Source organism: Pseudopodoces humilis, chromosome 1 (genome assembly GCF_049639895.1).
Source record: "Pseudopodoces humilis isolate 2021_Gansu_Grassland_sample_001 chromosome 1, ASM4963989v1, whole genome shotgun sequence".
NCBI lineage: Eukaryota > Metazoa > Chordata > Aves > Passeriformes > Paridae > Pseudopodoces > Pseudopodoces humilis.
Genome location: NC_142200.1, coordinates 1,007,537 through 1,034,800, shown reverse-complemented (window position 1 = coordinate 1,034,800; position 27,264 = coordinate 1,007,537). Strand labels below are relative to the sequence as shown.

General features: G+C 53.5%; 1 protein-coding gene across 1 annotated transcript; it reads left to right on the top strand.

The window, feature by feature from the left end:
- The first annotated feature begins 8,231 nt into the window (after positions 1 to 8,231).
- On the top strand, positions 8,232 to 27,219 carry LOC102100949 (1-phosphatidylinositol 4,5-bisphosphate phosphodiesterase gamma-1-like). Its single transcript, XM_014257612.2, has 32 exons — positions 8,232 to 9,080; positions 14,632 to 14,781; positions 15,018 to 15,111; positions 15,222 to 15,269; positions 15,998 to 16,082; positions 16,204 to 16,284; positions 16,376 to 16,410; positions 16,892 to 16,964; positions 17,059 to 17,160; positions 17,240 to 17,358; positions 17,435 to 17,520; positions 17,700 to 17,820; positions 17,911 to 18,079; positions 18,264 to 18,383; positions 18,561 to 18,668; positions 18,767 to 18,954; positions 19,144 to 19,344; positions 19,463 to 19,582; positions 19,846 to 20,029; positions 20,294 to 20,371; positions 21,552 to 21,655; positions 21,848 to 21,944; positions 22,923 to 22,989; positions 23,275 to 23,438; positions 23,554 to 23,650; positions 23,755 to 23,979; positions 24,541 to 24,689; positions 24,892 to 25,006; positions 25,124 to 25,285; positions 25,794 to 25,882; positions 25,980 to 26,164; positions 26,240 to 27,219. The coding sequence occupies exons 1-32, from the start codon at positions 8,861 to 8,863 to the stop codon at positions 26,289 to 26,291; spliced, it is 3,888 nt and encodes a 1,295-aa protein (XP_014113087.1). The 5' UTR covers positions 8,232 to 8,860; the 3' UTR covers positions 26,292 to 27,219.
- Positions 27,220 to 27,264: the final 45 nt, after the last annotated feature.

Sequence of the window (27,264 nt, the reverse complement as noted above, 5' to 3'; positions counted from 1 at the left end):
CAGCCTGGGATAGCCCGGCTGTCCCCTGTTCCCATCTCAGCCTGATCCAACTGTCATCAGACCCTGTTCCTTCCAACTGCCACCAGTCCCTGTCCCCCGTTCTCGGCCTTTGTCCCCAGCCTGGGATAGCCCGGCTGTCCCCTGTTCCCATCTCAGCCTGATCCAACTGTCATCAGACCCTGTTCCTTCCAACTGCCACCAGTCCCTGTCCCCCGTTCCCATCTTAGTCTGGACCAGCTGTCCCTACCCTTTTCTTCAGCCTGGGCCACCGCGGTTCTTCTCTGTCCTTAGCCCTTATCCCCAGCCTCTGTTCCTTGCACAACCTCATCCCGCCATCTCCTGTCCCCATCCCAGCCTGGTCCAGCTGTCCCCATTTCTCCTGTCCCCATTCCTGCCTGGTTGGTCCAGCTGTCCCCATCTCCCAGTGATCAGATGGCTGCAGTATTTCTCCTATGACTGTTGTCCCAAAAAAGTGTGCAAGAACTGAGCCAAAATATTGGAGGTATTTACAGTTCTGCACAGAAAAGAAGGAGCTGTTTTTTCCTTTTCCTAGCCTTGGTTGTTTCTCCACCTCTCCCTGGTCCATTGTTCCATTGAGTTGGGATTTGGTTGAGATTTTATCCCAAGTTTCTTATTCCCCTCTTTTTCCACATCTGCAGCTCCAGAGGCTCACTAAGGTGGTAATTACCGAGATGTGTGAAACACAATTTATCTACCTGGAAACTGGAAATCTTGGAGACAGGCTGGGAGAGCTGGGAATGTCCAACCTTGAAAAGAGAAAGCTCCAGGGAGACCTCAGAGTCTCCCCTTCCAGTGCCTAAAGGGGCTCCAGGAGAGATGGAGATGGACTTGGGACAAGGGATGGAGTGATAAGACACAGGGAATGGCTTCAAACTGAGAGAAGACAGGGTTAGGTGAGATATTGAACAAAATTCTTTCCTGGGAGGGTGCTGAGGCCCTGAAATGGAAGTCCCAGAGAAGCTGTGGCTGTCCCATCCCTGGAAGTGTCCAAAGCCAGGTTGGACAGGACTTGGTATAGTGGAAGGTGACCCTGACTGTGGCAGGGTTGGTATGGGATGATTTTCAAGATTACTTCCAATGCAAACCATTCCAGGATTTCGGGATCCTCTGTATTGAGGTAGACCCAGTCCAGCTGTCCCCAGCCCCTGTCCCCAGCCCAGCCTGGTCTGTCTCCATTCCCTGACTCCTGTTCCCTGTCCTCTTTCCAGCCTTATCCGAATGTCCCAGCTGTCCCCATCCCCTGTCCCTCTCCCATCACCAGTGTCTTCCCACAGCCAGGAATGAGGGGGAGATTTTCCTGGTGATCCAAAGGACAATCTCCAGCAAGGAAACGTTAATTCCACCCATCACCCTCGTGATTCCTAATATCCCACACTTTGCCTGTCATTTATAAAATGTTTTGCAGGAAAACCAGTCCCAAAGGTTTAAATTTACTTGTGGAAGTGAAGAAAATCCTTAAGGAGCTTGTTTTCCAAATAATTTCGTTCTTCCCTGAGGGAATAAACCCCATAAACAAAGAGCAGCAGAGCCTCAAGTCTGCAAAGGAGATGAAACTCCAGCCTAAAATTATTCAGGGAACAAAAAACTGAGTCAAGGAGGGGGAGCAACATGACACCAGGATGGAACCTTTAGAAAAGCAGCCCATTATCAAACTCAGATCCTTTAAAATGCAGTCCCTTGGGATATCTCACTTCCCTATGTAGCTGGGGAGTTCTGCTTGTCCCAGCTCTGATCAAATCACATCTCTGGGATGAGCCCAAAATTCCCCTGCTTGGAAAGGAAGATTTAGTAAATTATTTATGGTGTTTTTTTGTCATTTTAAAGTGGAATATGGGAAGAGCCAGCTTGTTGGGAAAAACTATTTTTGGAAAAAAGGCTTCAAAATACAAAGAATTTAGGGAGTTTGACCCTAAAACTGCTAAAAAAACACCCCAAATCCTGTCTTTTTTCCAAGCCTTGCACGCATGGGAACAAGCTGGGAACCAGGCAGGCAGGAATGACAGATCTCCTCCCTTTGGGCGGCCTCAGATCAGTTTCAATCGATCCCAAATCCCACCCAGAGTTTCATAATGGCTTTAAACTGACAGGAATTGGCACTTGTGCCAAAAAAAATCCTCCTCCACTCCCAGCTGCTCCTTCCCTCCCTTGTGCTGGCACATGGAGTCGAGTGCTTTGCATAAATGAGCTCAAAACGAGCTGCTCTGAATTGAAATTAATTCAGCACACGTGGAGAGAAAGCTCATTTTTAACCCAGGGAAGCCGTGGATCCACCACTCCCACAAAATCCAACCTCGGGAAAAGGCGAACTCAAAGCTGTTTTACCAAGTTACACCAAAATTTGTAAGGAGAAAATGCAAAGTTTGGAGGATCTTGGACCACTTGGGGTCATCCTCGGATGTTTTCCATTTGGGAAATGGATGGGGGTATCCCGAGGAGGAGAAGCAGCATTTTAAGCATTATGAACTGGATCTTCTCCAGGGAATAGAGAGGAGCATCCTGCCTCGGGACAAGCAGCTGGCAGAAATCTCCCCTGAGATTTTTGCAGAGTGCAAAGGAGAGACAAAGATGTTAAAATATTAAAATAACCTTTTTTTTTTTTTTTCCCTGGCTTTCCAGCCCATTCCTGTCACAAGCAACATATCTAAAAAGAATTCATGGCACTTTTAATTCACAGCACTAAGTTTCTATGACACTTTGGAAGTCTAATTTAATTTTTTAAAAAAGAGGGGAAAAAAAAAATAAAAAAGCAAGTGCAGGGTTTTGGTGTGAGTAAACATCCCAGGGAAGGGAACATATAGAAGAGGAATTAAATTGTCTCGTTCAGCCCAAAAATAAATCCTTTCAATGTCCTAAAACATTATCCCAGTGCAGATCCAGTGACAAGTGTGCCAGAGGATCCCTGGATCCTGAAACACGCAGTACTGCCAGGGATCCATTTGCAGGAACAGCACGTGCAGGACATCATGGAATCATGGAATGGTTCGGATTGGAAAGGACCTTCAAAGTCATGGAATTCCACAGACACCTCACTCTCCCCAGACAGGGACACTTTCCACTATCCCAGGTTGCTCCAAGCCCCATCCAACCTGAGCTGGAACAATTCCAGGGATGGCGCAGCCACAGATTCTCTGGAATGTCTTCCAGCACTTATGAGTCTCATTGGATCATTCTGTCAAGATTTCAGGGAGATGCCTTAATTAAAGTGTAAAAAAAAAAATAGCAGAGAATCCAAGAGAAAGTGGAAAATCAAGAGAGTGAAGGTTTAAAACATGTGTAGTCCCAAGGTCGGTGGTTGCTCCCTGAATCCTTTTCCTGAAGGACTGGGAAAAGAACCTGGAGGTGAGTGACCCATTCCCTCCTGTGCCGGCACCATCCATGGCATGGACTTGTGGGATGTGACCTGGATGCAGAACTTCTCCTTTTCCTCCTTTTCCTCCTTTTCCTCCTTTTCCTCCTTTTCCTCCTTTTCCTCCTTTTCCTCCTTTTCCTCCTTTTCCTCCTTTTCCTCCTTTTCCTCCTTTTCCTCCTTTTCCTCCTTTTCCCCCTTTCCCCCCTTTTCCTCCTTTTTTTCCTTTTCCCTTCTCCTTCTCCTTCTCCTTCTCCTTCTCCTTCTCCTTCTCCTTCTCCTTCTCCTTCTCCTTCTCCTTCTCCTTCTCCTTCTCCTTCTCCTTCTTCTCCTTCTCCTTCTCCTTCTCCTTTCTATTTCTCCTTCCCATCTTTCTCTCCTCCTCTTCCTCTGCATCCTCCTTCTCCCCCTTCTTCTTCTCAACATTTCCAGGGATGGGGCATCCACAACTTCCCTGAGCAGCCTGATCCAGCAGCTCACCATCCTCATAGTTTCTTCTTTATCTCCAATCTGAACCTCTCCCCTTTCTGTTTAAATTCCTCATCCTGTCACTCCAGGCCCTGCTAAAAACCCTTCTTCCCATTCCTACAGAAATCCACGGACACAGCCCCAGCTCTGAGAGGAGCTCAGCAATTATTTACCACTGAAGAAATTTGCTTCTCCTCTGAAAAGTTTTTCCTATTTTAACACCAATGGGGGGAAAAAAAAAGTGCTTCCCAAGGGCAAACAAACTCACAACTCACATTTTTTTGCTGATAACAGCAGGACTCCGGAGCGGGGCTCAAGGGAAGGAGATCTCTCCTGGGCTAGATGGAAAACAGAGAAGAAAATGTCAGTAACAGGAAAATAAATGGCTGCAGGATCCTAAAGGAAAAGCTGCTGTCATTTATCAAGTGGATGCTGGGGTTTTGTTGTGGTGTCTGGGTTTTGAGGATGTTTCTTGCCTCTGGTGGCGCTGCCAGGGCAGGAGCCGCACACAGAGCTGAATCCGTGTGTTTGGGAAAGGGAGAAGCCAGAGGGATGATCTCTGCACTTCCACATCACTATCATTCCCAGCAGGAATTATTTTCCAAGGTATTTCAAGTGGGGACAGAAAGCAAATCCTCTTCTTTCTCCTTTGTGTTCATCCACTGAATTCAGGATGGTTCATTTGGCAATTCCATGGAGGCAGAAAGACCAACCATGGATCAAAAACCTCAGCTACAAATCAATTAATCCAGAAATGTCCTAAATCCTCTGCTCTGTGGGAAGGGGAATTTGGGGGCTGTGACATCCCACGGCAAAATGCATTTCCTTTACTGAGAGAGGAGGTGACCACAGGGACTCACAGGACCCAGCTTTGGGGTCCCCCACAGCAGAAGGACCTGAAGCTGCTGGAGCAAATCCAGGGGAGGCCATGGAAATGCTCCAAGGGATGGAGCCCCTCTGCTCTGGAACCAGGCTGGGAGAGCTGGGAATATCCAGCCTGGAGAAAAGAAGGATCCAGGGAGACCTCAGAGCCCCTTCCAGTGCCTAAAGGGGCTCCAGGAGAGCTGGAGAGGGACTTGGGACAAGGGATGGAGGGACAGGACACAGGGAATGGCTTCCCACTGCCAGAGGGCAGGGATAGATGGGATATTGAGGTGCTGGAATGGAATTCCCAGAGAAGCTGTGGCTGCCCCTGGATCCCTGGAAGTGTCCAAGGACAGGCTGGATGGGCTTGGAGCAACCTGGGAATAGTGGAAAGTGTCCCTGCCCATGGCAGGAGTTGGAACTGGATGAATTTGAAGGTCCCTTCCAACCCAAACCATTCCATGATTCTGATATGACTCCGCCAAATCCTGGCAATGGAAACATGGCTTTTCCCTTGCCAATTCCAAGGGATAGAATCAATCCACCAGGAAACCATGGCAGAATTCCCAAAAATATTTGTTCATGTGAAAATACCCATATTAATCCAGCTTCAGCTGTGAAGGGGAGAGGACTTTACTCCCCAACCGCTTGGGCCTTGGACTTTTCCCTCCTTGGAGAAGTTGAGAAATAAATCCATACACTGCCAATTGTAAATATTTGGATTGGGAATACGTTTTGGATGTTCAGCATTGTCCAGCAGAGCTCTTCCAGGAGCGTGTGGTCATCCAGGAATCTGGTTTTATCCCAATTTAACACAGGTACGCCACCAGCTGCTGTTGCAAAATTCCCACCTTGCAGGTCCTGCCTCTCTGGTGTTCCTTGCAAAAAACATTTTCAAATCCTTTTGGTTTCAGGAAATTTCACAACAGCAGCAAAGAGAGGGGAAACAAACTGTTCCTGACAATCCGAGCCGTGGCTTTTGCTGGAAAAGCTGAGGGAAAAGCAGCATCCGATGCTCCTTTGCAAGCCCTGGATGAGAGGGAAGTATGTTCAGGAAGAAGGTGAATTTTTGAGACCTTCCTGAGGTTTTTTTTTGACTTGGTTCTTCTCCCAGCTCGATCTCTGGAGTTCTGTGGGCGGCACCACTCGGCAAAACAGATCTCGATAAACACCCAAAAGTTACTGAGGGATTTCAACTTGCTTGATTCCTCCTGGGACCAATTTTTCCTGCCATTTCACCCACTGAAGCTCCCTGTGTATTGGTGGGGCACCTTTTGATGGAGCTTGGCACATCCATGGCTCCTCCTTGTCCTCCCGACAGCTCCACAATGTCCCGATGCTTCCCCTGACCTGCACAGATGAGTCACATCCGGGTTTTTAAGAAGAACCATGAATTTTGGGTGCTCAGCAGCACCAGTCTGGGGGTACACCACTACTCCTGAGGGCCACATGGAGACTCCAGCTGCTCTGCCCCTTCCAGGCTGCTTTGCTCCGGGATCTCCTTCCTTTGAGCTTTGCTCCGGAGAGGCTAAAATTAAACCAGTGATTCCATTGCTGACTGAAAACAGAGCATTCCTTCTCCACCCACGTGTTTTGGATGGACATCAGAAGCCAAACCCTGGCTGCTCATTCCCCTGTGGAAAAACAACCTTCTATTCTGATCCTCCATCCACCGCAGCTCGCTCCAGTTGGGATGTTCAGTTCCCAGCCTGGTGTTCAGGGGACTCTGAGATGGGATTTGCCTGGAAATGGAAAACATAAACACAAGCAGCCACTATCTCTGCAGCTTATTGACATGAACAAAAGCTTATTCTGCTCCAGAGGAGGGGGGGAAACAGAAGTTAATTCATAGATAAAGCAAGGAAAATAAATTCCTTTCACTATCTCCTTTCCACCCTGTATATCCTCAGATTCTTTGGGAGAGCAGAGATTTGCAGGCAGCCAGTGGAAAGATCCCTCCCTCTGCAAGTCCAACCCTCAAGGGGGTAAAATCCTAAATATCCCAATCCTTACTGAGCCACTGCTAGGTGGGTGGTGCAAACCTGCTCCATGGTCATCCAGACCCACTGGAGTCATGGAATCACAAAACAATTTGTACTGGGAGGGATTTTTGAAGAGCATCCAGTTCCACCCCCTGCCATAGGAAGGGACACCTTCCACTATCCCAGGCTGCTCCAAGCCCTATCCAACCTGGCGTTGGACACACTTCCAGGGATCCAGGGGCAGCCACAGCTTCTCTGGAAATTCCATTCCAGCACCTCTCCACCTTCACAGGGAAGAATTCCTTCCCAATACCCCATCTATCCCTGCCCTCTGGCAGTGGGAAGCCATTTCCTATGTCCTGTCCCTCCATCCCTTGTCCAAAGTCCCTCTCCAGCTCTCCTGGAGCCCCTTTAGGCACTGGAAGGGGCTCTGAGGTCTCTCTAGAGCCTTCCCTTCTCCAGGCTGGACATTCCCAGCTCTCCCAGCCTGGCTCCAGAGCAGAGGGGCTCCAGCCCTTGGAGCATTTCCATGGCCTCCTCTGGATTTGCTCCAGCAGTTCCACATCACTCTGTTGTTGGACCCCAGAGCTGGACGAAGCTCTTTGGGGGGGGCGGGTCTCATCTGAGCAGGACAGAGAGGCAGAATTCCCTCTTCTCCCCCTGCCCACACTGTGGGATGAGGCTGGGACATGGATCTCTGGATTCCTGAACCTCCATCACTGGGATCCCCAAGTTCTTGAATGTCCATCACTGGCACTCCTGCAGCATCCATCACTAGGATCCCAAATATTCCCCAGAACAGCCCAGCACCACAAAATCCCCTCGCGGTCCAAATTCCAAAGCATGGAGCCCGGAAGGAATCCCTCACTCTCTGCCTCCCCCAAATTCCTGCAAAATTCCCAGAGCACCAGTGGTCTTTTCCTACCCAGAATCCATCAAAGGGGCAAACCAGGGACTGTGACACCCATTCTCTGTGCCCTGCTGCCTTCCCCCCTCTCTCCATATGTTTCTTCACACTGCACGTCCCAGCCCCTTCCCATCGAGTTGAGGCTGGACAAAACTCGTGACACAAATGACTCCAATCCCGGTCATTCCTGGAGCTTCATTCCCAGCTCAGCGTCACAGCAGGGACAGGCAGGAACGAAACCCACGGCAGCTGCTTTCCTTTAACCCTTTTTTTCCCCGAAAAAAACACCCCGTTTTTCCACCCAGGCACCCAGGGTGCCCCCCCCCCCCCCAGCCGCTGGGATACCCCCCCACCCCCAAATGCGATTCCCATCTGGAATTCCTCTAGATGTCACCCTCAGCCGTCTTTTCCACACCCCCCACCACCCCACCCCGGGTCGTATTTTCCTTTCTCCAAGATCCTGCTTCTCTTTTTTTTTTTTTTTTTTTTTTTTTTAAATTCCTTTCTGATCTCTTTCCGGCCATGTGTGATTGCAGTTTCCTCCGGGCGTCCATTTCATCAGCCCGAAATTAAGAAGCAGCAGGGAAAAAAGGGGCGGACGGGCGGGCGGACGGTGGGAACCCCCTCCCCCCCACCCCCAATCCCACCTCCCCACCCACCACCAACCACCCCATCCCCGCATCCCGCATCCCTTCCCACCGCCATCCCGCTGCTCCCCAAGGCTTCCCAAACACCTCTCGACACCCCTTCGCCGCACCCCATTCCCAACCCCGGCCCCGCTCGGCCCGGAGGCCGGGGGGAGGAGGGAGGATTTTTGCCACCTCAACGCTGCCTCCATCACTTTTGGGGTGACTTGGTTGGGCTGGGTTTTTTTTGGTTTTGTTTTTTTTTTTTTTTGGCAGGTGAGGGGGGTGTTCTTTTTGGGGAGGGTGGGGGAGGGGCTGGATTTTCCCTCCCCACGTCCAAAAACTCAACCGCAAGCAAGGCCGGCGTTGTCCATCTTTTCCCACCGCCGCTGGATGCCAACGCCAGGGCCGGATCCAGCCTTGGTGACACGAAGGTCACGGTACCTCCAGCCCGGCCTTTTCCTCCCCTCTGTCGCCAATCCCGGCTGCGTGTCCTGGCCGTGCTCCGCTCGTCCGTAGAGGAAACCCACGCCCGGGGCGATCCCAGAAAATCCCCAGGGAAGCTTTCGGCCCTTTGGTTCCGTCCTCTCCTGCATGAAACAATCCCGGCTGTGCGGCTCCGCCGGGCGATGGCCGAACAGTGAAGATGTCCATGGCCAGGCTCAACAGCGTCAATGGCTTCTTGGAGGACGCCAGGATGGAGCCGGGGGACATGGGCAGGATCCTGCGCTGCCTGGAGATGGGCACCGTCCTCACCTTGTTCTACCAGAAGAAGTCACAGAGGCCGGAGAGAAGGACCTTCCAGGTGAAGCTGGAGACGCGCCAGATCATCTGGAGCCGGACGCCCGAGAAGGTGGAGGGGGACAGTGAGTATCGGGGGGACAAGGACGACTGGGGGGGACAGGGAGGATTGGGGGGGACAGGAGGATTGGGGTGGGAGAGGAGTATCGGTGGCAGTGGTGTTGGGGGGCTGGGGATGTGCTGGTGGGATGCTGAGCTGTATTGGGGTGACTGGCTGGGGGTGTTCCGAGCGTGTTGGGGTGTCCTGCCACAGTGGGGTAAGTGGTTGCGGGGTGCTTGGGTGTGTTGGGATGTCCTACTGTAGTGGGGGAACTTATTGTGGGGTGCCTGGATGTGTTGGGGTGTCTGGAGATATTGGGGTGCCTGGATTTTGTGGGATATCCTATGGTTGTGAGGTAATTGGTTATGGGGTGTCTGAGTCTGTTGGGGTGTCCTACAGTGATGGGGTTGTGTGATTCCTTATTGTGTTGGGATGTCCTACCATGGGGAGACTGCTTGTGGGGTTTGTGGCCATGTCAGGATGTTCCACTGTGGTGGGGTGCCTGACTGTGGGGTTTCTGGCTGTGGTGGGATGTCCTTCCAGAGTGGGGTAACTGGTTATAGGGTGCTTGGGCTTGGTGGAGTGTCCTACAGTGGTGGGGTGACTGCTTGTGGGGTTCCTGGATGTGGTGGAGTGTTCCACCGTGGTGGGGTGACTGGCTGTGGAATTCCTGGCCACAGGGGGATGTCCTACCAGAGTGGGATGTTCATCCCTATGGAATGTCCTACCAGGACACCCGTCCAGGGTGCCTGGCCATGGGGTGCTTCCCATAAAAGCAGGAGCTGCTGGGCTGAGCAACCCTCGCCTCCTCCATCCCACCTTGGAAGTTGTTCTGTGGGATCAAGCTGCTTCCATTTCATCCCCGGGTTTTATGTCCTCCCTGGCAAGGAGGGAAAGAAATGATTATCACTGTTCCTGTTCATGGTGCTTTTAACCCCAAAACCCCACCATAGCATCCATAAAAATCACCCTTCCATGTGGATTCACCGGTGGTTTGGAGGTTTTTGGGACATTCTGCCAACATTGTTGGGAATTGTTTGGGCTCCATGTCTTGGTGCTTGTTACCTCAAAGCTTTAATTGAGCTAAAAAAATCCAATGGATGGAACTTGGGTGGGGTGCCATGGAGCTACACCATCACCTCATCCCACATCCCTGTGCAGGGAAGGAGCTCAGTTTTGGGATATCACATCACCTGGGTGATGGCAAAACCCACCCTGGAGGTTTGGGAGGTGCCTTTTTCCTGGAGAAGCTCCCCCAAAGTCACCAATGACCCCGCCATAAATCACCACCCGCTGCTGATTCTGGGCAAAATCCAGCAAAATCCCCAGGAAGCTTCAGCCACTGCTTGGAGGGGCTGATCCCAAGGCGGAATTCCGGCTTTGAGCCAGGGAAAGGAGGGTGGCACTTGGAGCTGAGCGCAGGCACAAACAGGGTCCGTGCTTGTCCAGACCTTCTGGATACCAGAGCAGATTTGTGGGAGCAGGAGGTGATGGGAGGAAGGGCACCCAGTTTTGAAGAGGCATTTTAGGTCCTCATGGAGAAGAGCTTGTTATCCCATCACGGAAAGAATGCATTTCCAGCTCCTTGTTTTTTTCCAGAAGCACCATGCACTGCCAGGTCAGGATCTCAGGTTGCCCATGATGCTGTGCCTCAGTTTCCCCTCTGGAGCCTTAAGATCTGTCTTTTCCCATACAACAGCCAATTCCCCCCATGGGAATGAGTAGGCATCCTCCAAGGTCATCCAGAAGGATGAAAGAGGAGGAAAATCCTTCTGGAAATGTGCAATCCTGCCATCCTGTCCCACCATTCACTTTTCCTAGTCTGGGGTGGGAGAAATCCTCATCCTGGTGCCGCGCTGCAGCATCCTCACCCTCTGGTCCATCCTTCTCTTCCCACTCTCTGTGATTTTATGGAAGTATCAGGATCTCCCAGACCTCATGCCTGCCCAGACCATTCTAAATCCTCCCCTTCAAGCCAGCATCCCGCTTGGAGAGGGATTAGTGGGAAGTGCTGATGTCTCTGTTAGGAGCTGTCAGGGCCAGGACACAGATCTTGGCTCTCCCCTGGACCCCCAGGATAATTACACGCTTTGTTAAGCAGCCTCTGGACACGTGTCCGTGTGTCCATGCCTGGGATTGCCTGGAGCATGGCCTCCAAAATTAACCTCCTCCTGGAGGGTTTCCAGCTCGTCGCCCTCAGCAGACCCCAGTTCCCAGCACAAGGAATCTGGTGGAAAACAGCCCCCAAAAAAGGATCTTTACAAGAAACTAAAGGAAAGGAGGGTGAAGGCAGCATGAAAAATCCAAGAGGATTTTGAAGAGGTGGTTTGATGACACCTCCAGCCGTGTTAATAGGAAATAATTAGAATTAGGACCTTTTGGGGAGCATGAAAATCCAGTTGGGATTTTTCACTGTTCGACAAGGAGGAAATATTTTGTTCCAGGTTTTAAACCCCACCACAGGATCTCGGCAGGATACGGTCTCCCAATTTCCCCTTCCAGGAGGGTCTGAGTTGCCACATCCTGCAAGAAGGGATGACCGAGGTGCCCAGGCCAGCAGGAATTCCCGGCACAACCATTCCCTCCAACCCTTTTGCGTCCCTCCTGATGCCTGAAAAAAATCTCCCAGGCTCTCAGTATCCATAAAATCCCACTGGGCAGAACCTGCTCCTCCATCATCTCCCCGCCATTCCAAATCTTTTTTTGCACCACGCTGCTCGCTTTGCATTAGAAAAGAAAAGGGATTTTCGCAGCTGGAACCGACTTCCAGAGTGTTTTAATCGCCCGGGACAATGGAGACAATGCGGGGAGGAGTTTGGAGACAGAGTTCTGACAGGATCGAGGCAAATCCGCTGCAGATGTGGTTTCCAGGAAGCTGCTGCTCGGGTGTATTGTGCAGCTCCGCGCCGCTCCCTCTTCCCCTGGTTTTTCATGGGAATGGGCTATTTGCCCTGGGAAGAAGGATTTGGGGGTGTTGGTGGATGAAAAACTGCTGTTGGCAGCCCAGAAATTCTCTGTGTCCTGGGTTTGTCGCACAGCGTGGGCAGCAGGAAAATGGGAATTCTGCCCCTCTACCCCACTCAGGTGAAGCCCCACCTGCAGAGCTCTGGGGTGCTACAGCAGAAGGATGTAGAGCTGTTGGAGTGAGTCCAGAGGAGGCCATGGACATGCTCCAAGGGCTGGAGCCCCTCTGCTCTGCAGCCAGGCTGGGAGAGCTGGGAATGTCCAGGCTGGAGAAAAGAAGGATCCAGGGAGACCTCAGAGCCCCTTCCAGTGCCTAAAGGGGCTCCAGGAGAGCTGGAGAGGGACTTGGGACAAGGGATGGAGAGACAGGACACAGGGAATGGCTTCCCACTGCCAGAGGGCAGGGACAGATGGGATATTGGGAAGAAGTTCCTCCCTGTGAGGGTGGTGAGGCCCTGGCACAGGTTGCCCAGAGAAGCTGTGGCTGCCCCTGGATCCCTGGAAGTGTCCAAAGCCAGGTTGAATAGGGCTTGGAGCAACCTGGGATAGTGGAATGTGTCCCTTCCTAATGGCAGGGGGTGGAATGAGATGGTCTTTAAGAACCCTTCCAACACAAACCATCCTGGAATTATGAACAACACCCAGAGTTCGGGTGCAAGGCCAGATCCTGGAGGAGTTAAATCCAAGCATAGCAGCATTGCAACTTGCTAGCAAAGCCCTGGTAGCCACTGACTTCCCACCACTCCCTAGCACCCTGTGGATGGGCAGGTTTGGGGTCAAGTGGCTGCTTTTTAATCTATAAACCCATTCTTATCCCCAAAATCTGCCTGCTCTTATGGAAGGGGTTCTGCTCCGAGTTACAGGAGCCATGCAGAGACAACAGAGTTTCATTCCTTGAGATCTTGTCCCAAAACAAAGCTCCTGCCAGGGTGCAGAGCTCCTGTGTGGTACACTTGTGCTAAAATCCCACCCTGATCCATGAAATTTGGCTTGCGGTCATCCAGCAAAAGAAGGCTGGATAAAGCCTCCACTGTTTTCTGGAGCTTTTCCGCCAAGAAAAACTATTCTTCCCCTCTTTTCTTGCTTAATCAGCCCGATTCCTCCCCCATCCCTTATTCCTTCCTGCATTCAGCTTTTCTTTCCTCTTTGTATCCCCCCTTTGGATTCGGCTGAGGGTTTCCACCAAGGCACGTCTGCAGCCTTCCCCACCACCACATCGGAAACGCAGCCGGGCTGGAAATTCTCCGGGAAATGACCCATTTCCTTGTCAGGACAATACCCCTGGCGAGGTGGTCCGGCCGCCCTGGGTCACACAAAGCCCTTTCCGGTATCATTCCCAGAGGACAAACCTGCCCGGGGGGTGATGGTTGTGGGATCAAGAACACTTTTGTGTGTTGTTCCTAACATTATGTTATTCTTGCTCCCAGTGGGATGTGTCCACTGGGAAAACTGGAAATCTCCCTTGGTGGAATAGCAGTGAGGAAGAGCGTGGTCCGGAAACCCGGCCCTGCCACCGCTGTTGGAGCTTTATTTAGCAGGATAATGAGGGAGCAGAGCAGCAGGAAAGCAACGCCCTGCGGTCCTGGCTGCCGGGGCTCCAAATTGCCACTTTTGGGAAGAGTTCTCCAAGGAAAACACAAGCTCAGCCTATCCCAGCGCAGGGTCTGGCTTGGGGAGAACAAGGTGGCTGGAGATTTGCTGGTTGGGATGGGGTGGGATGAGCCTGGAGGATGCGTGGCAGCCACAAATCTGGGAATAGAGTGGGCAGTGCTGTCAGGATGCCACGTCCTGGGGACATGAGTTCCTGGAGGACACACAGGGATGGGGGCCATCAGGTGCATGGAAGCAGGGCTGCAGGGACACCCTGTCCTTGGGACACAGATCCCTGGGTGACACTTTTCCGCGGCACCCGTGGTGCTGTCACTCAGCTGCAGGAGCACTGCAGGGACCTCATCCTGGGGATATCCTGGGACACAGATCCCTGCAGGACATGTGGCTGTCATCCTGGTCCTCTCACACAGCTGTTGCAGCACTGCAGGGACATCCCATCCTGGGACAAGGGTCCCTGGAGGACATGTGGCCATGGCATCCATGGTGGTGTCAGCTGCAGCAGCACTGCAGGGACACCCCATCTTGGGGACATCCTGGGATACGGATCCATGGAGGACATGTGGCCATGGCATCCATGGTGGTATCACTCAGCTGCAGCAGCATTGCAGGGACACCCCATCCTGGGGACATCTTAGGACACCCCATCCTGGGGATATCCTGGGACACAGATCCCCAGAGGACACAAGGCTGTGGCATCCTGGTGCCATCCCACTCCAATGGGCAGTGCCAGAGGGACATCCCATCCTGGGAACACAGTTCCCTGAAGGATATGCCATCCCCATGGTGCCATCACACATCACTGGAGGACACTGGAGATGTGTCTCCCTCAAAGACACATGGCCACAAGCACCCATAATTCCATCAAACACTCCTGAGGATATCCCATCCTGGGAACATGGTTCTCCAGAGGACTCATGTTCTCATGGAATTCCCACTTCCCTGAGCCACTCACATGAGGCTGTGGTGGCCGAGGACAGTTTCATGTTCCTCTCTCCCTGCAGTCGACATTCGGGAGATCAAGGAGATCCGCCTGGGGAAGAACTCCCGGGATTTCGAGCGCTACCCCGAGGACGCTCGCAAGCTGGACTTCACCATGTGCTTCATCATCCTCTACGGGATGGACTTCAGACTGCGGACGCTCAGCGTGGCCGGTGCGTTGGGTCCCTCCCCATTCCCTGTGTTCATCTTTGGGGTCCTCTTCCCAACAACCCCTCATCCCCATCCCAGCCTCATCACCCTCCTCTTCCTCTTCCTCTTCCTCTTCCTCTTCCTCTTCCTCTTCCTCTTCCTCTTCCTCTTCCTCTTCCTCTTCCTCTTCCTCTTCCTCTTCCTCTTCCTCTTCCTCTTCCTCTTCCTCTTCCTCTTCCTCTTCCTCTTCCTCCACCAGCTTTCTGCGAGGAGGACATCAACCTATGGATAACAGGGCTCAACTGGCTGGTGGCTGACACCCAGAGAGCCCAGACCCCACTGCAGATCGAGAGGTGAGGAAGGACCAGCAGATCCCATTTCCTGGTCCCTGTTTTGGGAAAGAAAACCTTCCCTGGACTTGGTCATCTTTGGGATTGAGCACTATCCATCCTTTCCTTTCCAGGTGGCTACGGAAGCAGTTTGATGGGATGGACCGGGCAAGGGAAGGCAGGTGAGCCACCAGCACGGTGGGTTCAGCTGGACAGGATCATATTCCCCCTGTTGCATCCCAAATATGGAGATTGAGTTAGGCAGGTTTGCAGTACAAGGTAGCACCAGGGTTTTTGGGATGTTTGAAGGCACCGAAAATCAGAGATTTGGGTACAGGTCACATCCTTGTGACTGTGAGGACCACTGGGACCCATCTCCAGTGCCACATTTTGGACCACCCGGAAGTGCCAGAGGGGCCAGGTCATTAATGTAGCCCATAATTATCTTCCCAAGACAGGAAAAACCCAAAACCAAGGGAATTTGGACTTAAATTATTATGGGAATGGGCATCACCTCCAAGTAGAAAGATGTCTTAAGAGTGCCCAGTTGGTTCTTAGATGCACTTCCTCTCCTTGTCCCTCTGCTCACACTCATGCCAGGCACCACATAATTAATCTCAGAAACATGGAATCATGGAATCGTTAGGGTTGGAAAGGACATTAAAAATCATCTAGTTCCACCTTCCACTAGACCAGGTTGCTCCAAGCCCCATCCAACCTGGTCTTGGACACCTCCCGGGATGAGACATCCACCATTTCCCTCAGTTCTGTGCCACTTCAGGTATCCACAGGCCAGGAGGGTGGGATCCCCATGCCAGGCATCAGGATTTGAGGTGGGACCCTTGGTGTTGGGATCTGAGACTCATCCAGGGATCTGGCAGTACCCTGACTCCAGTTTTCCCTTTGCCAGCATCACGGTGAAGGACCTGAAGGCAATGCTGCCCCAGGTCAACTACCGCGTTCCCAACATGAGATTCCTGCGGGATAAACTCGTGGTAAGGACCCTATGGATACCCCAGCTATGCTCTTCAACCTGCCCCACATGGGCTGGAGCCACTGTGGTGTCCCTGGTTCCGATCGGGTGGCCCCACTCTCATCCAGCCCCATCTCCCACAGGAAGTGGAAGCCAGGAATGAGATGACTTTCTCCCACTTCATCCAGTTCTACAAAAACCTGATGTTTGATGCCCAGAAATCGGTAAGATCCATGGTCTGGCCTCCCAAATGTCCCCATCCTGGTGGGATGTGTCCCCCTCCAGCTAAGCCTGGACCCCTCCTCTGCCTTCCAGGTCATTGAGCAGCTGGAGCTCTCCTTCCCCTTGCGGTGAGTTTCCAGCTCCCATCCCAATCAATATGCTAAGAGTTGGATCCATAGAGTGGGAAATACAGCCAGGCTGTGGGGTAGAGCAGGGAATGGGAATGGGGGAAGGGATAGGAGAGAGGATGGGAGCAGGGGTGGGAGAAGGGAGAGGAACATGGGTGCAGAAGGGATGGGAGCAATAATGGGAGCTGGGATGAAAGCAAGAATAGGAGCAGGGATGGGAGGAGGGGTGAGCAGGGATGGGAGATAGGATGGCTGCCAGGGATGTAGGGACATGTCACCCTGCCCTCCTTCCAGCATCCTCGGACAACACTGCACATTCCAGCTGGTGTTGGCCTCTACCAGACACAGGGTAGAGGGACTGGTGGGAGTGGGGGTCATGGGGAGGCTGAGCTGCAAATGGGCACTGATGGCCTCAGCTCTGCCATGGGAACTCTCCGAATTCCTTCTCCTGCTCCTCACTGGTGGCTGCTTCTTGTCCCAGGAACGTGGACCGTCCTGAGCTGTGCCAGGTGTCCCTCTACGACTTCCAGAAGTTCCTGCTGCATGACCAGAAGGTGGGGTTTCCCTGAGAGCTCTGCAGCCTGAGGAACCCCCATGGGATGCTCCAGCCCAGTTCCTCCCCTAACAACAGCCATGTTTGCATCCCAGGAATCCTGGGCCAGTGACGTGGGCATGGTGCGGGACTACATGTGCTCCTACCTCAAGGAGAGTTCCAACGAAGCGTCGGATCCCTCCTTCCAGCTGGATGAGGTGGGTGGCTACACACAGTGTCCCCACAGGGATCTCCCCAGCACCATCAGGCTCTGACATCTCTGCTTTCCCCCCCCAGTTCCTCACATACCTCTTCTCCAAGGAGAACATGGTGATGGATGCTAAGTACGAGCGCGTGGTGCCCGAGGAGATGAACCACCCCTTGTCCCAGTACTGGATCTCCTCATCCCACAACACGTAAGGAATTTTCCTCACATGGACATTCCTCAGGGACATCTGTGAGCATCCCATCATCCTTGTCTCTCCTCTGCAGGTACCTGACAGGAGACCAGTTCTCCAGTGAGTCCTCCCTGGAAGCGTATGCCCGGTGCCTGCGGATGGGCTGCCGCTGCATCGAGTGTGAGTCCCACCAGCCCTTCACAGGGATGCTGGAACCTCTCGTGTCCCTTCAAACAGACCATTCCCTGCCCCCATCCCGTGGCACAGGGTCTTTCCCCATCATTGGGGTGCTCAAAAAAATGGTTCCTAGCACATAGGTGGTGGCAAACATGAATTAACCAAGGTGTTTTCCTTCTCAGTGGATTGCTGGGATGGCCCAGACGATCTCCCCATCATCTACCACGGCCACACGCTCACCTCCAAGATCAAATTCCTGGATGTGCTGCACACCATTAAGGAGCATGCCTTTGTCACCTCTGAGTAAGTCCCAGCTCCCCCAATGATCGCTGAGTTCTGGGAATCTCTCCCTCGCCTTCATCTGAGGCCACCAATCCTGCCTCCTTGCTCCAGGTTCCCCATCATCCTCTCCATCGAAGACCACTGCAGCATTGTCCAGCAGAGGAACATGGCCTCCCACTTCAAGAAGGTTTTTGGGGACATGCTCCTCACCAAGCCAGTGGACATCAATGCTGATGAATTGCCCTCGCCCACCCAGCTCAAGAAGAAAATCCTAATCAAGGTGTGGAGCAGGCAAAACCCCAGAACCCCTCTTTTCAGGAGGGACACCAGTTGTGTTGGGTTCTGCAGCAAGAGATGATCAAAGGGTGGTGGCACCTGTGGGAGGGTGACCCTGAGGGTTGGGAGCTTGGTGTCATGGGGACACCATGGCCACCACTGAGCTCCACTCCCTGGGTGTCCCCCAGCACAAGAAACTGGTTGAAGGGAACCTGTACGAGGAGGTCTCCACTGCCAGCTACTCAGAGAACGACATCAGCAACTCCATCAAGAATGGAATTCTCTACCTTGAAGACCCCATCGACCACGTAAGGGAGGCCCTCGGGGCCGAGTGGGATCTGTCAGACCTTGGGGTTTGGGATGGGCTCTCCTAGACCACTGCAATGCTGTGAGGGGGAATGGAGGGATTAAAAACCCCATCCCAAAGCTCCATCCCTCCATGTTGTCCTCCTGTTCACCCCACCGATGTTCTTCCTCCTTCCCAGACCTGGAGCCCTCATTATTTTGTCCTGACAAGCAACAAGATTTACTACTCAGAGGAGACATCACGCTACCAGTTCAATGAGGATGAAGAGGAGGTTGAGCAGAAGGAGGTGCGTGCGTGAGGGGCAGGACATGTCCACAGGGCAAGGTGACAACTCTCTGGGGAGGGTGACAGGGTGGCAGTGCCCACTTTGGGATAAATTTGCAGGAGTTCAACAACAACGAGCTGCACTTCACGGAGAAGTGGTTCCACGGCAAGCTCGGGGGTGGCCGTGACGGGCGACAGATTGCAGAGAAGCTGCTGCACGAGTACTGCACTGAGACGGGCGGCAAGGACGGCACCTTCCTGGTGCGCGAGAGCGAGACCTTCGTGGGCGACTACACCCTCTCCTTCTGGTAGGAGCTCCAGCAGGGAGGCAGGATCCCACCCTCCCTGGGTGACCCTCCAGTCAATGCCTGGTTTGGTGGCTGGAATGGCTTTTTTGGGAGAGATGCCACATTTTTGTTCAGCTGGTAGGCCCCAAAGCGTGGGATGGTGGAGATGTGGACCCAGATTGACTCTGCTTTCTCCCACCCCCATGGCAGGAGGTCCAGCCGGGTGCAGCACTGCCGGATCCACTCGCGGCAGGAGGCCGGGGCCACCAAGTTCTACCTGACGGACAACCTGGTCTTTGATAGCCTCTACAGCCTCATCTGCCACTACCGGGAGGTGCCACTGCGCTGCAATGAGTTCGAGATGCGCCTCACTGACCCCGTCCCCCAGCCCAATGCCCATGAGAGCAAAGAGTGAGGATCCTCCCAGTCCCCACCCGCTTGATCCCATGGGTCCACCAGCCTCCTCCAGCCCCAGCAGGGTGTCGAAATGCTGATGCCAGCCCCCCATCTCCATGTTCTCCCTGGCCAGGTGGTACCATGCCAGCTTGACACGTCTCCAGGCTGAGCACATGCTGATGCGGGTCCCACGGGATGGAGCATTCCTGGTGCGGAAGCGCAGCGAACCCAACTCCTATGCCATCTCCTTCCGGTGAGTGTGGCCACCATGAGGCCAGTTGGGCTTGGCCAGGCTGAGGACCTGTGACAAGTTGTCTGTTGTGACATTGAGCTGGGTGGCAGGGGTTTGTTGTGGGTGACACAGTGGGACACGTGATGATGTCATGAAGGGGAAACCCTCTTTGTGGTGATGTCCTGGGGGTTGTCACCTTGGTGGCACCCCAAGCATCACCTCCATCATGGAGCTGGGATCCAGCAACCCCTCACCCGTCCCACTCCTGTCTCTCCTGGCCCCAGGGCGGAGGGGAAGATCAAGCACTGCCGAATCCAGCAGGAAGGGCGGCTCTTCATGCTGGGCAGCTCGGCTGAGTTCGAGAGTCTCGTGGACCTCATCAGCTACTACGAGAAGCACCCACTGTACCGCAAGATGAAGCTGCGCTACCCCATCAACGAGGAGACCCTGGAGAAGATGGGCACCACTGTGAGTTCTTCCAGCAGTGGGGATGGTGGGGGTTCTGTGCAACCAAGCCCTATCCTCAGCTCCACCGTCTTCCAGAATTTCGATTGGAGCCCAATCAGAACCAGCCAAGCTCATTCCACACTCATCATTGATCATTAAAAACTCCACCATAATTCCCTTTTCCAACAAGTTACAAGGGGATATTAGATCCCACTCAGCCTCCTCTCATCCCCTTATAACCCCTGCCCACATCCAGGTGACCCCCTCAGGAATTTCTCCTTGCAGGAACTGGACTATGGAGCCCTGTATGAGGTGCGGACCCCCCACTTCTACGTAGAGGCCAACAAGATGCCGATGGCCAGGGTAAGGGGCCAAGCTGGTGTCCTGGGGATATGGTCAGTGATGGGGGTATGGCAGTTCGAGTGCTGGGGTTCCTGGGTGGTCCTTCCCCAGATCCATCACACCTCCCACCACTGCTGACCAGAGAAGTGGTGATGTTGTGCTGCATTTTTCTGACCCTCAGGTGAGGCTGGAGCTGGATCCAGCCCACATCATCATCACTTTGGGACAGTCCGAGCTCCAGTGACAGCATTGTCACAGTGTGGTGGGGGACGGAGCTGGAGAGACAGCAGCCTGGAGCAGGGACCTGACAGAAGTTTGCCCCAACAGCAAGGAAATCCCTTTGCACTGGGGAACTCCTAAAAAGCAGGTCTAGGGTCTGTTCCCAGGTGGTGCAGCCTCCATCCTCAGAGGTTTTTGGGAACTTGGTTTTTCTTGGAGCTGACCCAGTCTCCATTCTTGGGGGTTTTTGCAACCGGACATATCTTGGAGTTGACCTTGGAAGAGGCTGGACTGGAGCCCTAAGGTTCCTTTCCTGTGATCCTACAATCCCATGGTCCAGCACTTCTGGTGCCATAATGGTCCCTTTGCAGCAAGGTAAGACCACACACAGGAAAACTCAACCCAGAGGAGTTTTTCCCAGGGAATGTGGTAATGTCAGAGGATCAACCCTTCAGTACACCAGGAGAAACCATTGGGGGTCCCAAAAACAGAACCTGATCTGCTCTGAATGTGGTGATCCTGCAGGACCACAGGCACCTCCAGCCCTCCTGTCCCCTCTAAACCCACCCCACTGCTGTGAGCAATTTGGAAGCTGGAGAGGGACTTTTTGTCAGGAACTGCAGATAGGTCCAGGAGTAATGGACACAAAATGGAGGAAATTCAGTTTACATATTAGGAGGAATTTTTTTACTGTGAGGGTGGTGAGACACTGGAATAGCGAAGTTGTAGATGTCCCATCCCTGCAAGTGCCCAAGGCCAGGATGGACGGAGCTTGGAGCAACCTGGTCTAATGGAAGATGTCTCTGCCTGTGGTGGGATGGGTTGGAATGTGATGACCTTTAAGGTCTATTCCAACACCTTAACATTCTGTGATGCCATGATTTGGGGTCAGGAGCCACCACACTCCACTATGGGGCTCGAGGGGCTGGGCTGAGCAGGGCGCCAGGTGCTGAGTGGTGACACACATGTCCCTCTGTCCCAGTGCACAGTGAAGGCTCTGTATGACTACAAGGCACAACGGGAGGATGAGTTGTCATTCTGCAAGCAGGCCATCATCCACAACGTGGACAAGCAGGACGGCGGCTGGTGAGGGCAATCACTTGGGTGTCACCATGGGCGGGAGATGGAGGGGACACCCTGGAGGGTTTTAACTCAGCCTCCTTCTCTGTCCCCCTGCCCCTTCTCCAACCACCCCTCAGCACCGCATGCAGCAGGGACAGCCCTGTCCCCCCCTCCCCAAAATCTGTCCGCTCGCCTTGATCCTCTCACCCCTTGCAGGTGGCGGGGGGACTACGGGGGCAAGAAGCAGCTCTGGTTCCCGGCCAACTACGTGGAGGAGATCGTCGGCACCCAGGCGCAGGAGCAGGATGAGGCCGTGAGTGCCACCTCCTGGGACCCTAGGAGCAACAACACTGGAGGCTCCCAGGAGCCTTGACCAAGTCCAGATCCTTATCCTGAGGCTGGGAGATGCTCACAATCCTGCTCCAGCTTAGAGACTTATCCAGAGGCTGGAGGATGCTCATAGTGCTGTTCAGCCCAGACCCTTATCCAGAGGCTGGAGGATGTTCATAGTCCTGCTCCAGCCCAGACCCTTATCCAGAGGCTGGGGAACGCTCGTGGCCCTACTCCAACTTGGACCTATTTCTGGGAGTTGGGAAATGCTCCTGGTCCTGTTCCAGCCCACGTCTTTATCCAGAGGCTGTGGGATGCTGCCAGCCCCACTCCATCTTGGACCCTTTTCTGGAAGCTGCAGGATATTCCAAGTCTTGTACAAGCACAGATCCTTATCCAGAGGCTGAGGAATGCTCTTGGTCCTGCTCCATCCCATACCCTTACCCTGAGACTGGGGGATGCTCTTGCTCCTGCTCCAGTCCAGATTCTAATCTGGAGGCTGAGGGATATTCTTGGCCCCACTCCCACTTGGACAATTCATTAGAAGCTGGAAGATGCTCCCAGTCCTTCTCCAGCCCTGATCTGTCTAGAGGCTGGGTATAATCTTGGCCATACTACAGCTTGGATCCTTTCCTGGAAACTGGAGGATACTCCCAGCCTTGCTTCAGCCCAGACCCTTATCCAGAATCTGGGTGATGCCCCTGGTCCCACAGTCAGTGCATCCTCTTGGTCCTGCTCCAACCCAGACCTTTATCCAGAATCTGGGGGATGTACCAGCCCAGACCCATATCCAGAGGCTGGAGGATGCTCTTGGTCCTGCTCCAACCCAGCTCTTGGGGTGATGCTCCTGGGTGTTTTTTCCCCTTCTTTTCCTCAGATTTGTCAAACGTGGAGGGCTGGATGGTGGCTGCCTGTAACCCACAGGCCTCCCCCATATTCCCTCTTCCTTCCTCTCTTGCAGTCATCGGAAAACAGCCCCCTGGGAAACTTCCTGAAGGGTTTCATCGATGTCCCATCCTGCCACGTCGGTGAGTGTCCCTACTTATGGATTTGGGGGAATTTGGAGGAATTGGGATGTCCAGATGATTCAGGGGACATTTTCCCTTGATTCCAAGGGCACGTTTCAGCATGAAAAGCTGAAGCCACACATTGAAAAAAATGGGATCCTCACAGGAGGAAGATCCTGATGGATGGTGGGGTGCCAGGAGGGGCTGGTGGGGGCCCGGGAGCGGGACCGCTGAGGTTTCATTTGCTCCACAGAGCCATCCGTTGGGAATGTCTTCGAGTAAAGCCCCCCTCTGATGTCCTTATAGTTATCTCCAAAGACGGGAGGAGCTCCAAACCATTTGTCTTCACCATCCATTCCCAGCAGATGTCCCACGCAGCCCAGTCACTGGACGTGGCCGCAGACACACAGGAGGAACTCAGCGAGTGGGTGGCCAAGATCCGGGAGGCCACGCAGAATGCCGACGCCAGGGTGAGGGGATGCAGAGGATGGGGCTGGACGGTCCCTTTCTCATGGAGATTGTTCCTGGTATCTCCAAAGGAAGAGTCTGGGGGGAGACTTGCAGCTCCTGTTTTTCCTGGTGCAGATGCAAGAAGGGAAGATCATGGAGCGGAGGAAGAAGATCGCCCTGGAGCTCTCAGAGCTGGTCGTGTATTGCCGGCCAGTGCCGTTCGATGAGGACAGTAAGTCCTGGAGAAGTGGGATAAAGGGATGAGCATGGGAAGAGACAGGTGGGAGGAACCATCCAGGTCTCATTCCTTCCCCGATGGCCACTCTGTACTTGCAGAGATTGGTACAGACAAGGCATGTTACCGGGACATGTCCTCCTTCCCGGAGACCAAGGCGGAGAAATACGCCAACCGCAGCAAGGGCAAGAAGTTCCTGCAGTACAATCGCCGCCAGCTGAGCCGCATCTATCCCAAAGGACAGCGCCTGGACTCCTCCAACTATGACCCACTGCCCATGTGGATCTGCGGGAGCCAACTTGTGGCCCTCAACTTCCAGACGCCTGGTGAGTCCTGCTCCTGGGGTTGTTGCTGGGCTCATCCCTGAAGGTTGTCTCAAAATTCCCATTCCCAGTGCTTCTGCCCTGGGTCATCTTGTTGAAGGTGGTTTGGGTGATCTCTCCAACTTCTGTCTCCATTCTCTTGGGGACACAAGTGGTTTGGATGCGCTTCAACCTTCTCCTTGTCCTCGTCACAGGAGGTAGTTTGGATGATCTCTCCAAGCTTTGTCCTCATGCTGATAGGGATAGAGGAGGTGGTTTGGATGCTCCCCAACCTTCATCTCATCCTGAAGGGTATGCAGGGGGCAGTTTGAAAGATGTCTCCAAACTTTGTCCTTATCCTGCTGGGGACATGGCTGGTTTGGATGCTCTCCAGTCTTTGTCCTCATCCTGATGGGGATATCTCCACGCAATCCTTGGGTGATTCACACAAAATTTGGCTTCATTCCTCCTCCAACCACAGCTGGGGGCTCTTAGTTGGGTTTGCAGGGTAGGACCTTCTGCTCAAGGACCTCGGGGAGGTCCCTGAGCCTCACGCTCAGATCTACTGTGTCCTCACGGCCACAGACAAACCAATGCAGCTGAACCAGGCACTCTTCATGCTCGGTGGCCGCAGCGGCTACGTCCTGCAGCCAGACATCATGAGGGATGACACCTTCGACCCCTTTGACAAGAACAGCCTGAAGATTGTGGAGCCCATCACAGTCCAACTGCAGGCAAGTGTGCAAGGACAGCAAGACCACCTTGAGGTGGTCACCATCAAGATGGGAACTCCTTCCTTATTTTTTTGGTCAGCCAGGGGTGGTTCTTGTTTGTTCCAGCTACATATTTGCTCCATGGAGCTTGTTATTCTTGGGAGTTCTTCTTCATCTGGTGTGGGCAGACCTCACCCTCCTCTTCGTCGCCTTTCTCCCACAGATCCTTGGTGCCCGGCACCTGCCTAAGAATGGGAGGAGCATTGTGTGCCCCTTCGTGGAGGTGGAGGTTTGCGGCTCTGAGTATGACAACAGCAAGAACAAGACAGATGTTGTAGGTGAGGGACCACACGTGTGAAGTCCCCACCCTTAAGGACAGCCCTGACTCTGCCCTCTGTAGTTCTCTTGAGAGGGCATGTGGGTGATGGGGCTGGGTTTTGTGCTCTCTCCCACAGCCGACAACGGCTTCAACCCCGTCTGGCTCTTCAAGCAGTTTGTCTTTGACATCAACAACCCTGAGTTTGCCTTCCTCCGCTTCGTGGTGTATGAGGAGGACATGTTCAGTGACCCCAACTTCTTGGCACAAGCCACCTTCCCCGTCAAGGGCCTCAAAACAGGTATGGTCTTTCCATCATCATCACCATCTCCATCATAGTCATGGAATCACAAAAGGGTCTGGGTTGGTAGGGGCCTTTAAAGGTCATCTTGTCCAACCCCTGTGCAATCATCGTTATCTCCATCATTATCATCATCATCATCATCTCCATGATTTAGTCATGGAGTCATAAAAGGGTTTGGGTTGGAAGAGACCTTTCAAGGTCTTCTAGTGCAACCCACCTGCAATTGTCATCATCATGATCTCCACCACTGAGTCATGGAATCATAGAAGTGTTTGGGTAGGAAAGAGCTTTTAAAGGTCACCCAGTCCAAATGCCCTTCAGTCTCCATCTTCATCATCTCCATCAAAGGTTGTGAAGTCATAGAAGGGTTTGGGTTGGAAAGGACCTCTAAAGGTCTTCTAGTGCAAACCCCCTGCAGTCATCATCATCTCCCTGGGGTCCTGGCCATGGTGAAGGGCTCAGACCCTGCTGTGTTTCTGAGCTTGTGTTGTGATGTTGTGTCCAGGCTACCGGTCGGTGCCACTGAAGAACAGCTACACTGAGGACCTGGAGCTCGCCTCCCTCCTCATCCACATCGAAATCATCAATGCCAAGGCAGGTGGCCCAGGTGGCTTGGGAAACCTGGAACAAGGGGAACCAACTCTGGGGTGTTCTGCATCCCCACCAGCCTCACACGCTTGTTTTGGAGCAGGAGGAAGATGAGGAGAATCTCTACTCATCCATCCAGCAGCTCCGGGACCGTGCTAGCGAGCTCTCCAGCCAGGTCTCCAGCTACGAGCGCACCAACGGCTGCGATTCCCGCTACCAGCAGCGCCTGGATGAGCTCCGGGCAGCCCAGGAGCGCCTCATGGAGCTCACTGAAGTCCGCAACCGCAAGTGAGTTGTCCCTTCCCTGTGGCTTTGGGAGGTCCCTCTTGGGGGAGGGTCCCTAAGGTTGCTGCTCCCCACCAGGTTGATGGAGAAGAAGAAGAGGGACCGGCAGATGGTCACCAAGCGCAGCTGAGCTGGAGGGACTTGAGCTGAGGAGCTCCCCCAGCCACCTCCTCTCCTGCCACAAAGGGAGGTGGGGTGGCCACATCCAGACCTCCCACCATGCCCAGGGCTGGGTGACAGCAGCGTGACAAATTCGGAGATGAAAGAGGACCTTGGGTAGCTGTGCCTGTGATGGGGGTGAGGCAGGAGGTGGGACTCTCTGACTTCAATCCCAGGTGCCTCCAGCTTCATCCCGTGTTCCCTGGGGCTCATGGCCAAGTCCTTGTCCCCACAAGGTGGCCACAGTGGCTCTTTCTCACCAAACATTCTCAATGTCCCACCATCACATGGCAGCCCTGTGACCAATGGGGAAACTGAGGCACTGAAGCCCAGTCGGCCCAGGATGGGGCAGGACCGGCCACCTCCATCCTGGGTACAGGTGTCAGGACTGGCTGGCAGTGAAGCACCAGGATGGGGACACAGGGGACACTTTGGGGGGGGTTAGGGGGGTATTGTGCTCCCCCGCTATAAATATCTGTATTTTCTTCTTTTATCCAGCGTGTACATATGGCGCAGGGGGAGGGGATGTCTGTACCAGCCACAGTATTAGGGCACAAAGGGGACCCCAAAATGTCCAGACATGTCTCAGCATGGGACCAAGGGTGGAGGGGACCAAGTCTGGGGGTGTCCCACAAGGCAAAGTGGCCTGTGACAGGGTGCCCCGAGTAGGTAAATACAGGCATCACGGTGGCCCCAGAGAGGACAGGGATGTCCGCGAGATGAGCCAGAGTTGTCATCTAACTCTGGGAATGGGGACAAATCCTGCCAGTAAAGCCAACTGAGGTGGTGGCCAGCCTGGCGGTGGCTGGGGACATCTTGGGGTGTCCCCTGAGGTTGGGGTGTCCCGGCAGGGGGGACCTGTGTATTCTTTGTATGAAAATAAATCTATTTAGCCAATATTTATACCCTGCTGCTGTGGCCTAGTGTCCCCTCCCAGCTCTGCT

Excerpts from the sequence above, each read along its gene's own strand:
- LOC102100949 (XM_014257612.2), top strand. The coding sequence starts at position 8,861 with ATGTCCATGGCCAGGCTCAACAGCGTCAATGGCTTCTTGGAGGACGCC. Across the intron at positions 15,112-15,221 it reads ACCCCACTGCAGATCGAGAG|GTGGCTACGGAAGCAGTTTG; the intron begins GTGAGGAAGGAC and ends TTTCCTTTCCAG. Across the intron at positions 15,270-15,997 it reads GACCGGGCAAGGGAAGGCAG|CATCACGGTGAAGGACCTGA; the intron begins GTGAGCCACCAG and ends TCCCTTTGCCAG.